The 12,458-nt window shown below is 45.3% G+C and overlaps 1 protein-coding gene across 1 annotated transcript in view; it reads right to left on the bottom strand.

Annotated features, from left to right (window-relative positions):
- The window catches only part of TMPRSS3 (transmembrane serine protease 3), a 232,240-nt gene that overhangs the window by 72,271 nt on the left and 147,511 nt on the right, over positions 1-12,458 (bottom strand). Inside the window, exon 10 of the mRNA XM_078658856.1 lies at positions 2,542-2,707. Within this exon, the coding sequence (XP_078514982.1) occupies positions 2,542-2,707 (166 nt within the window). The remainder of the gene's footprint in view (positions 1-2,541; positions 2,708-12,458) is intronic.

Here is a 12,458-nt window from a genome sequence, read left to right as displayed (position 1 = left end):
AAAAGGGTCCCATGGTGTTTAACGGCCCGACTTTAGCACATAAGGGGAGACAATGTGAGGAATTAGAGTTAAGTCTCATGAGGTCCTTTCTAGAGTATGTAAGTCTTGGTGTTTCGTCAGAATGAGTGGTAGGTGGGTTAGAGGTTTTTGCCCCAGGCCCCGGCCGGGCGCAGACGGGCGCAGGTGGGATTGCCTTTGGCGTGCCTTCGGCATGCCTTCGGCGCGCCCGCTGCGCTTCCGAGATGCGGGAGCCATTTTATGCCGGCGAGGGCGGGAGGTGCCGAACACTGGTCCGCTCGCCCTGCTCCTCACCCAAGATGGCGGCTAGAGGGCTGGACCCCAGGCAGCACCTAATCGTCTGTGATGGGGGCGAGCAAGCAAAAAGCAAGGTGGGCAATTAAGAAAATTAAGCAGGTCAGTGCCCACAACTAGAGCACAATAACAAGTAAATTTTTAAAAACAAAGTGAGTGCCAAAGTACGGTCGCAAAGTGCAATATTTTAAAATAATAGCAGTCACTATGCTCACGCTCACACACAAATCCCGGCTTTCCGCCTCAGGATAGACACATGCACACTATCAATCGGTGCACGCGAAGATATCAGGGTCTTTTATGTCGGCGAGGGCGGGAGGGGCCGAGTACTGGTCCGCTCGCCCTGCTCCTCACCCAAGATGGCGACTAGAGGGCTGGACCCCAGGCAGCACCTAATCGTCTGCGATGGGGGCGAGCAAGCAAAAAGCAAGGTGGGCAATTAAGAAAATTAAGCAGGTCAGTGCCCGCAACTAGAGCGCAATAACAAGTAAATGTTTAAAAACAAAGTGAGTGCCAAAGTACGGTCGCAAAGTGCAATATTTTAAAATAATAGCAGTCGTCACTATGCTCACGCTCACACACAAATCCCGGCTTTCCACCTCAGGATAGACACATGCACACTATCAATCGGTGCACGCGAAGATATCAGGGTCTTTTATGCCGGCGAGGGCGGGAGGGGCCGAGCACTGGTCCGCTCGCCCTGCTCCTCACCCAAGATGGCGGCTAGAGGGCTGAACCCCAGGCAGCACCTAATCGTCTGCAGTGGGGGCGAGCAAGCAAAAAGCAAGGTGGGCAATTAAGAAAATTAAGCAGGCCAGTGCCCGCAACTAGAGCGCAATAACAAGTAAAATTTTAAAAACAAAGTGAGTGCCAAAGTACGGTCGCAAAGTGCAATATTTTAAAATAATAGCAGTCACTATGCTCACGCTCACACACAAATCCCGACTTTCCGCCTCAGGATAAACATATGCACACTATATACATGTCTTTTATTAACCGCTTCAACAAACAAATGCACAAATACTATTAGCACCCCTTAAAACCAGTAAGAAGATTTATTCTGTGAGAGTTGAAGAACATTTTATATTGGTAACAAAAAGGTGATTACTTGTTTGTATGTGTTTATGGCCCTCTGTGGACATCCAAATCATTTTCATGGTAAATCTGAGATGGAAAACATGCAAGGAGGACTGAGTTTAAATTTATCATATCGGAAACGTAACTGTAAGAAGATTTATTCAGTGAGATTTGAAGAACATATACAAAGAAATTAGCAAACACTTATGAAGGAATAATTTGAAGTTTTTGCGAGACAGCAGAGGAGAGCATCGCAATTCTGGGACAATGATCAACAGAGAGCTTTACCTATTTCCTTTCATTACATCCACGGAGAGCTTCACTTATTGAAAACATTTCATTTCATTATATCCAAAGAGAGCTTCACTTATTGAAAACATTTCATTTAATTACAGCCTCAAAGAGCAATACTTACTGAAAACATTTAATTTCATTACATGCACATAGAGCTTCATTTATTGAGATGAGAGCACCATGTGTCAGGGCACATGGTCTATGATCAAGATTCAAGAAATAAAAATCTGGTCAATGGAGAATACATATCAATTAAGGAGCCATAAATAAAAGATAGAATGCTTCTGGCAGACGACAATTGATTGGACATTTATGTACTATGTTCACTTACTTTGCTTTAAATCGTTTGCATGGTTTTCAAAAATATATTTTGAAACAGTTTGAGGTTTTAGAATATTGATTTAATTGAAAGTATTCAATTTAGTTATTGTTTCTGAAAAAAAGAATGCACCCAAGGGAAACAAACGTGACCACTGCCCCCACAAATTTTATTCAGATTCCTGTTTCACTTAACTTGCTTTCTTTTATTGATGTCTATTATTAAATATTGCATCAATTTGTGTTGTAAATAGTTAGAACCGCCAAGCTCCTTCACTGTCTATGTGGTATACTCATTATGTGAGACATTTTTGCTATGCCCTTAATAGTTAAATATCACCAGATTTGTTCCTTGAAGCTTGGCTGTTTTTGGAGATCATAATAATCTATTCTAAAGAGTTCTACCCTGCCTCAAAGCTATCACACTGTTTGTTGCATGCACTAAGTTCATACACTGATGATTAAATTAGTCGCTGCTGTTTCAGTTACCCGTGATGTAATCACATACATTTAGTCTACACCTGAATGTAGAGCACTTACTCATAGACACAGTGAGCAGCTGTTAAAATCCACTGTGATGTTATCAGTGATCCACCACACAGGAGGTGACCTTGGAAGTTCAGACTGGCCTGCCAGGGCCACTGTCCCGGCGCTGACGCGTTTCCACCAACGATGCGCGACATGAACTTGGGCCTCTTGCCACATGCTGTAAAAAACAAGCTCTAATTACTTCAGTGATGTTTTAGTATTCTAGGTCATTGTATAACTAATGCCTAATTGGATTACATTCATACATTAGCTATTTGTGCCCCTCAAATCACATACTGAATTATCCTTTGCTGCTTTAATACTCTCAGAAGTTTTTAGTCTTTGTTAGCATTCCTCAATGTTTTTGCACAAATCCTCAACAATTGGGCAAAATAAAAATATTCACTAATACTTGTTGCTATTCATATTGTGGGTAGTAACACTAACTAGCCAACACCCATTTTACCTCCCTCCATGCCTTTAGAGCCAGATCTCTGTTGTGACTCTTCCCCTGTACTCATCTGCCCCCCATTTACAAATGCAACTACAACAACTGAATGGCAGAAAGGGCCTCTGACATCAGAGGCAGTTCATCCTTTGGAGCGCCAGGGCATTGCCCCATGTGTGCCAGCCGTTGCACGTCAAATATATATATTTTTTGCAGTTTTAAGTGAGTTTAATTATGTCCCGGTCATGACTTTTATCACCACACCCGATAACTTTCGTACTACAGGTTGGTCCAAATATAAAAATTGGCAGCCACCCTGCACATCTAAGTGAAATGAAGTGCGCATGTCAGTTTGCCCGTTTTGTATTCCATGGGCAATTGGACATGTGCACATCAGCTCTTCGCAATCTGTGGGGTGCTATGAGCCGAGAGATAACAGACACAGCATCCTAGTCTTTATATGAGCGCTGTGTCTGCCTGCCCCATCCAATCCTCGTGCTGCTGTCATTCTGTTCACTAATGCAAGTAACATGAAGGAAGCATCGAGATTGGTTTAGTTGGTAGGACCGCAGCGTGTATATATAGACGGACAGGGAGCGGCCGTGGGTAATGGAACCTTCAACCAGGAAAACGGGCTGCATTAAAAAAAAAATGCTTAATTTAGAAGAAGTCCCAGACATGGAGGTCCGCTGAGTCCAGCAGGCCACCATCCATGGGAGGGCCAGCCATTCCCAATGGGGTCACAAATTGCGAGTGCATAATTAATATTCATGAGGCTCGCAATCAGTGTCTCTGACACTGTTGTACATTGTAAATTGCGACTAGCAATCGAGGGCAAATTGCGATTCGCGATTTACACTGGTCGTACATCTGGCCCCATGTCTTTAGAGAGGTTGACAGTAGAGCCAAGGAAACAGCTAGGTCCTGCAAGGTGTCTGTATACACCGGCCGACATCAAAGGCCGGTGTGAGAGGCCCTAATACTCACTGGACACCCAGAACAGGGCCCTGCTGCAGGTTTCTCTTTTGCACACTGCCTCCACTTCTCACCCAGTGCTAGTTTTAGGGCACACCTGAAGCCAATCTGGGAAAGGTGGAGATGGCTGAAGTTTGAAATATCAATGGGTTAAAGTCATCTGTTGCAGAGCTCCTTATGTTTCGACTTCCCAGCAAATCAGTGTATAATAAAAATGTCAAGATAAAGCTGGTGCATAAGGTACCTGCAGGAGAGAACAGTCTCCCGCAAAGCAACACCATGTAATGTGGTTAGGATGTGGTGTAAAGGCCAGAGCTGCTGACCATGGAAGTGGGTAACCAGGTTCGAGTCTGGGTATCAGTTCAACATCCTATGATCCTGGGCAAATCATTTAATGTCCCAGTGCTTGCTAAATGCTCCAATTCCTGTGGTTCGAGCTTGCACAAAATAAACCTGCAAAAAAATCTTTTAGGTCACATAACTGTATTATATGTGGACGGCTTTGTGGGTTACTGCTTTTGTCGCAGAGAGCCTTTTATTACCTGCAGTTCATAAGTTATAGTCCTAGTACACCATAGCGAGCTATGAGCTTTCATCAAACAGCTGCATGCAAATGGCAAAGCACAGGTTCAGAACCTTATACTTTTTTTCTACAAACTTTCATTAGTCTTCTTATTAGTAAAGATAACCCCAATCACTGTTATGTTTTAAAGCCCAATCACTGCATTATGTTTTCAATACCAAGTTTGTATTTCTCCAGCCACTGCACTCTTAGTGCCTCATTTATGGCTTTTGCCCTACGGCAAAAGAAAAGGGCAGGAATGCGACATATCTATTAGATACAGCGCATTACTCTGTCCTTTCCCCAGTACAGGCGCACAATGGACTGCTGTGTGCCAACTCACGCACCTTTGCACCATGGTGCAAGGGTGCCTGTGTTGTGGGAATGATTATTTTTATGCAGGAAGGAAACTAGAGGCTTTTTTCTTAGTCTATGTGTGCTGCAGAATGCTGCCTCAGACTTGCGATTTCTCATAAATCTGGAGCACTGTCAAAAAGCCATGGATGTTGCTGGGAACGCTGCGAGCAACACCAATGGAACTCCCCTTTCACACAGTTTTCTGCGTGAAATGGGCACATATTTATAAGGCCATGAAAAGCCACGTAACGTGGCTTTACGTGGCCTTATAAATATGCCAGTGGCACTTTGCGCCAAAAGAACATCAAAAAAGTGATGTTACAGCGGTGCAAATGTGCCAGTAGGGCCTCATAAAGGAGGCCATTAACATGTTATGCCCACCAGTATGGATGTCATGTAACTCACAGGTAGGAAACACTCAGAGTGCCTATTTCTGTTGTTTGAAAGTGCTTGGCTCAGAGTCATTTTGCAAGCAGACCAGTTTAAGGATTGAGCACATTTTTGGCTTGTTACTAATGTTTCGATCCCAGCTAGATCCTAGCGCCTGGATACCATCATGGATGATTAGCCACGCTCAACACATCAGTGATTGATTGATGTTTTCTTCACACTTGTGCTTTAAAATGCTATATTTGATCCCTGTTTTTCAACAATATGCGGTGTAAAATCCACCATGTGTATCTATTTTTAAAAAGCATTCTTGCTGGAGGAGAACCCCCTACATCCTCTTTTTGCACTTCAGGCTTGCTCACTTTGCTTTGCGCTCATTATAACCGGTATAGCATTTCTGCCCCACCACTTTCAAAATTCACCAACTGCCACTGTCTGACATCCCAATTTTGGATGCAAGGCGACTGCAACAATTCAATGAAAGTTGGAAAAGCATGATTCAGATTTGATCATTGCTCCTTATATCTTAGCACTCTCATGTAGTGTATCGGTCTCGGCGACAACCCCTTACTTGATTAAAGAACCATCACTCTTATGATTCTCCTTATTCATTGGAAAATGTATCAATATTTTGCCTCCGCAGGCTACCTTGTTATGTGCTACCACACTCCTCACTCTACTGCCCTTTCCCCATCAGGGTGCCCCTCTGTAGTATGTAATGGCAAGTAGGTATATCCTTTTTGATACTTTGCCATCTTTTTTAAATAACCTTTCAGTTCATTTTTGTTTGAGTTTTGTCTTCACGAACATGCCAAGAAACCCTATGGGTGAATGGTTCACCACAGCCTTCCCAAAAACTTCTGATTAGCTGTTATGCAATGCCACTGAAATTTTTTATGTAGCACAGTAGTATGCCCTACAAATATAGACCTCTTGCCCTGGCAGTGGCACAACTGCAAAAGACATGGAGGATAGGCTGCAGCAGACCAAATCAGGCAAACAGAAACAGTTGCCAGGACTAATTTCAGCCAACCACAGGTGAACCCTCCTCGCAGCAGTACCATGCTTATGCAATGGCACCAAGAACAATGGGTTTGACCACATGCCGCACCTGCCACAACACAGTACTGATGGCAAAACAGTCCCACGAAGTACACTTGTAGTCATTTTGATTCTGTTGAACACACTCGGCCTGCTGGCCTTTGCTGTCTTTGGTGCATCAGAACATAATATCTACTGAGCTTAAAACAACAAAGAAAATCGAATAATATGACTCATGGATATATAAATGCAAATGACAAGTTCCTAAAAGGAATAAGTTAAGTGGTGTAGACACCCATATCCTTGTATCCTAATCAGATAGAAATGGACATCAAAACGACTTCACTGTATGGTTTTTCATAGGCTTGTGTGACCACATCCAACAAAGATGCAGTCATTGTATGGCTCGTAGTCCATTATACTGACTTTCTCCAAGCATTCAGTTTTATCATTGGTGGCCCAACCTTTTCTCTCACTCAAGAAATTATTTTTTTGTGTAGACCTGCCAAAGGTTCAGGTCTTGTGGGACAGGGAACATTGGTGATTGTAGACAAGTAGGATCTGCTTCTTATGGTTACCCCCACTTTTTGCTAAATGTGATACTGTTTTTGACTAGTCTGACTGGGATCCTGCTAATCAGGACCCCAGTCTATCTGCTTTCTTCCTAAACTGTTATGTTATGTACTTTGGTACACTCCAGATTGGATACTGGGGTACCCTTGTCAGTCCCTAGTATATGGTACCCATGTATCCAGGGCATAGGTACCACAGAGGCCTCCCATGGGATGAAGCATGTATTATGCCACCCATGAGAGGCCATGCAAAATGCAACTACAGGTCTGCCATTGCAGCCTGTGTTAGTTGGTGCGTGCCCCACTTACTTAAGAGATAGTTTTACTATATCTAAGGGTCACTACACTTAAAACCTGTAAGTCACCCTTATAGCAGGCCTTAACAATCCTTGCTTGGTGTCAAACATTGTGGAATCATACCCCCACACCGGTAAACAGTGTTGGAGGTATGATTCCACCCCTCAGAAGCAAGCTTTGTTGGGTCCCTGGTTTTCCTGGTACCAGCTTTCTAGTCCCAGGCAGCACAAAGTGGTTGCTGCCAACCAGAGACACATTTCTGCCCTCCTGCTGCTGAGCCAAGCTCGAGCAGGGGAAGGCACAACAATAGGCATCCTGTCACAGGGAGGTGTGACCACCTCCCTGACAGAATTTTGTGTATTAGGGCTGGGTGGGTGAGCTTGCTAGCGACCGAAAGTCTGCATGAGGGAGATGCCCCTGTGATTAGGCCAGTTTAAACCTAATCTGGGAGCCATTGGCACCTGCTCTGGCGCAAAACTGAACAAAGGACATGGGAGTAACATCCCCACTGTTCAGACCCTCCTCTGGGAGGATCCCCTGAATCTGTCCATCCCCTGTCCCGTGGGTACAAAAGGGCTTACCTGGCTGCAGGACCCTAGTTTCGATGTGGACAAGATTCTGAACCAGAAACCACTGAATTTCGACTGTCTGGACACACCAAACTTCACTGGGCTTCGTTTGGGCAAGACTTCGTCTCTCTCTCTCAGTCTGAAGCATTATCTGTGCCTGTGCACCATACAGGTTCCGTGCAGGACCCGTGGAGCATCAAGGACAACCAAAGATATCTCCCTTGGAGTGAAGGAGTCACTCCCCTGCATCCGCAGACACCACATCACGAGTGACTGGTTTGCTGCTCCTGAGCTCCTACGGACTCCAAAGGCTCCAGCAACACAAGAGGTGGGTTTCTATGTCCCTCGAAGTCCGAGCTGCCCTCTTACCAAGATGAGGACAGAATGCCTCATGGAGGCTGTAATACTCGTACCCCTGTGCACCGCGTTCATTTGTATGTGCATATGCTTGTTGGTGTCTCCTGAGCAAGTACATTGGGCTCCTAGTAGCCCCAACCTCTGGCCCCATTTCCTACAAAGAACTTCAGCCTCCTCGCACCAAGTGCTCTGTGGGCTGCTGTTTGATGAAATCACTTGAGATCCTCTTGCGACTCCTGTGCCTCTGGCCTGTGAGTCCCCTTTCAGGGTAAACTTTACTTTTATTGGGCTCTCCTAATTGTTCCATGCCTGCCCTGACTCCCCTGGCTTTGGTGAGTCTCCTGGACCTTGATGGTCCGAACCGTAATCTTCCTTGGCCTTCTGCATGGGTTGCCATTGCCAAGGCTTGTTGGCGCTCCTGTCAGACACCAACCCCTCAGCACTCAACATCCTTTGTGGGACAGCTCGTATCCAGCTCCTGGTTTGTCCTCAACGTCTCCTGGTCCCTGTGGCTGCAGAGTCAAGAACTCCATCAACGCACCTTAAGCACCCGACAGCAGTGGGTATTCGTCTACCGAGCCCCTGGTCACTCCTGAGTGACCCAGACTCTGTACCCTCTGCTTTCAGGTACTCTTAGACAAGAATCCACCTTTGGATCCCAACTGACACTTTTCTTCCTTCAAGCAGCGGCTCTTCTTCGAAGTCCTCCATTGGGTTCGACGGCGGTTACCGACGCCACTTCAGACTTATGCACCCGGCTTCCCTGGGATATGTAACTCTGGTACTACGGTATCCACATGTGGGGTGGCTCTCCAACCTCCTAACTTCCATGGTTTTTTTTTTAAGTCCACTGGGAAGGGTCCTTAAACTTTAAAACTTCAACTGCGACTTCCCCATAGAATTGTACGGAGCACGCGGTCGTGTTCCCACGCTGCACCCGTCCTCCGTGGGGTCTCTACTTACTCACCTTGGGTGGTTCCTTGGGGTCCCAACGATTTTAGGTCCTCTAGACACTGTCTTGACTCAAGCTGTGGTTCTTATACCACTATTTTAGTATATGGTTTGGTCTCTCCCTGGAGCTCACTGTGCATTACTGCTAATTACTATTGTTTCTGTGCTACAGTGTTGTGTGCTTTGTGATTATCTCCATGTAGGAGTTACTGTGTGATAGTAGAGAGTGTTATATTAATTAATACATATTTGTATAACTACTGTGTGGTTCTCCCTTCATTTAACCAATACTATAAGGTTGCATTCTGGTAAAACAAGCTGCTTAACATTCCTTCAAGACTAAGCCTGAAGGCTGCTCTCCACAGTTACCACTTGGATAGCTTTCTATTTTTTTTCAATTATTATACTTGGGAGTCCTTAATCGAAAAATGGAAAAACAAAGCTATGAGTACAAAATTATAAGTAACAGAATCAAAGTAACTCCCAGGATTGATAATCTAATCACATCTGACATTGGAAAACTTGAGTAGTCAGCTCATCTGAGTGTTATTGTCACCAGTGCTCTACTTGTCTAATATATGATGAAAGATTGTACTACTGCGGCCACAGATTTACCTGTCTTTGGGGTCGGACTGGCCTGTAGGGAAATCTGGCAGTACCAGAAGGGCTGGTGTGATAAGTCAGTGTACGGGCCTGTTGGACCTGGCCCTTTCTTCAGGGCCATCCCCAAACTTTTTGCCTTCCTCCTCATACTTTTTGCCTAGTTCATTTTGTTGGCCTTAGAACTCCGCGAACCTTACCACTGCTAACCAGCGCTAAATTGCGTATGCTCTCTGCTTAAACATGGTAACATTGACGTATACCCAATTGGAATATTTTCATTTACTTGTAAGTCCCTACTAAGGTGGCATTACATGCATCCAGGGTCTGTAGAGTAAATGCTACTAATGGGCCTGCATCACTGATAGTGCCATCCCCTTTTGGAGCCTTTAGACATGGCTCAAGCCTGCCATTGAAGAGCCTGCGTGTGCAGTTTTAACCTACCATGGCGGACTGGCAAAATAAACCTTTTGCCAGGACCAAACTTTCCTTTTAAATACAAATAAGTCACCCATTAGGTAGGCCCTGGACAGCCCTAAGGGCAGGGTGCAGTGTATTTAAAAAATGGACATGCACTTTTAAGTTTTACATGTCCTGGTGGTAAAAGGGTCTTAAATTTGTTTTTCACTACTGCAAGGCATATCTCTACCATAAGATAGCATTAGAGTTGCCGTGTTACATGTCATATGTGTAATTTTCAAATGGGAAGAGATCCCCAGACCATTTTTGGTGCCTCTGGTGAAGTCGCATTTTAAATTACAATTCTGAAAATGCCACTTTTAGAAAGTTGGCATTTTCTTGCCTTGGCCATTTGGTGCCTGCAACCAGTCCATGGTCACATGACTGTGTATGTGTGACATTTGGGCTTTCTTTATTCATCCTAGACAGCCACACACAATGGGAGCAGGTACAAATGGATGGGCCATCACTTGCAGGATGGGAGAGAAGAGCTGTGCACAGCCCCTCTTACACTTGAATAGGCTGTGTCCTGTCTCCACACAAAATGCTGCGTAATCCCTGTAGTTAGTCTGGAGCCAGGGCAGGGAAGGCAGGACATCTGTGCACTTCAAAATCATACTTCTAGAAGCTTCTTCCCACTTCAAAAGCACAACTGTGTATTAATCAAGGACCTCAGACACCAACTCTTCTGTACACTTCTGAACCTGTGGATACTCTGCCACGAAGAAGGCCTGTTGTGCTGCTAAAGGGCTTCCACTCTTCTGGACTGCAATCTGCTGGACTCCTGCTTTGCTGAGCTGACCTGCTGCCTGCTGTCCTCTTGCCTGGGTGAGAAGGACTGGACCTGCATCACTTGAAACTAGAACCAAGAGTGACTCTAAGGGCTAGTTGGCTGGCCTCCTGCCGAAGCCTCAGGGACATAACAAGCTTTCAACAACCTTGCATCTGCACCTGGACTCTGTGGGTCTACCCTGCCAAGTGGTGCCTCCCCAGTCCTGGAACCTTGAAAATGGGCTTAAAGTGATTTGTCAGCCTCTATGCATCCAACAGAACTGACACATTCCCTCTGCTGCACGACACAACCCCGAACAGAACTCATGCATCTCCACTGCTGTGTAGATTGGACCCGTCGCAAAGACTCGCATAGCCACCACAGCCCGCATCCTCGGCATGGGGCCTTGCATCTCTCGCTGACAGCAGCTTCTACTACGATGCTGGACTCCGCATCACAGCCTCGCAGCTCCTCGGGAACCAACACAACACATCGCTTGCACTTTTCAAAGCATCCTGACTCGGGACTTCTCAGCGCAAGTCCCTTCTACAGGACCCTCAATGGAGACACAACAGGACCTACGCACAACAGCCTCGCCGCATCTCGGAACTGATGCATCACCTTAGCTGTGCGACACATCGTTGACATGGATTCCTGCGAAGCTCTGCAAACCAGGGTTTAAGGCACTCTGTTCCGCAGGTCTGACTGTGTCTCTGTAGCCGACCCACGCTCCAGCACGGTCAGCCTGAACTTGTGACTTTGTCCCGAACAGATATCCATAGTTGGCACTTTGGGCCCGATGTAGGTAGCCCTTTACCGATCGGAATCTGCCGAAAATACCGATTTTCGGCCGTTTCCGATCGGTAAAGGGCTATGGAGATGTAGGGGCACATTTTCGGTAATTTTACCGATTCGTTATCATTACCGAATCGGTAAATTTACCGAGTCGGTAATATTTACCGATTTGGTAATGATAACGATTCGGTAAAATTACCGAAAATGCAATGTAGGAAGCCTATGTTCCGGCAGCACATGGCTTACAGAATCGGTATTTTACCATGGAATACAAATCCATGGTAAAAAAACGATTCCTGTGTACATGCACATCTGTGCATGTACACATGTGCCATGTGACAGACAGACGTGCCCTTAGGGCATGTCTGTGTGCCACATTGCACACATGGCCGTTTTTGGGGTGCTAGAGGGTGTCAAAGTGACACCCCCTGCACCCTTGTGAATTCTTTAAATACCGAATCGGTAAATACCGAATCGGTAATGCCTAATCATTCCTATGGGCTTCAAAGCCCATAGGAAAGAATGGGCATTACCGATTCGGTATTTACCGAATCGGTAATTAATGAATTGTTAAGGATTCGGTAACGAATCCAGATGTTGGGACCTACATCCCATTTACCGATTTTAAAATACCGAATCGGTAAGATTCGGTATTTCAAAATCGGTAAATGGGATTTACCTACATCGGGCCCTTTATGCCTTGTGACGGTATTTTCTCTAAAAACTTTAAACTTCAATGTCTCCAATTTTACTACTTTGATAATTTTCATTTTGGTCTTGTTTT

The sequence above is a fragment of the Lissotriton helveticus genome, chromosome 8 (assembly GCF_964261635.1).
Source record: "Lissotriton helveticus chromosome 8, aLisHel1.1, whole genome shotgun sequence".
NCBI classification, from domain to species: Eukaryota; Metazoa; Chordata; class Amphibia; order Caudata; family Salamandridae; genus Lissotriton; species Lissotriton helveticus.
Note: the sequence above shows the minus strand (reverse complement) of the source record. Positions and strands in the feature narration are given on the sequence as shown.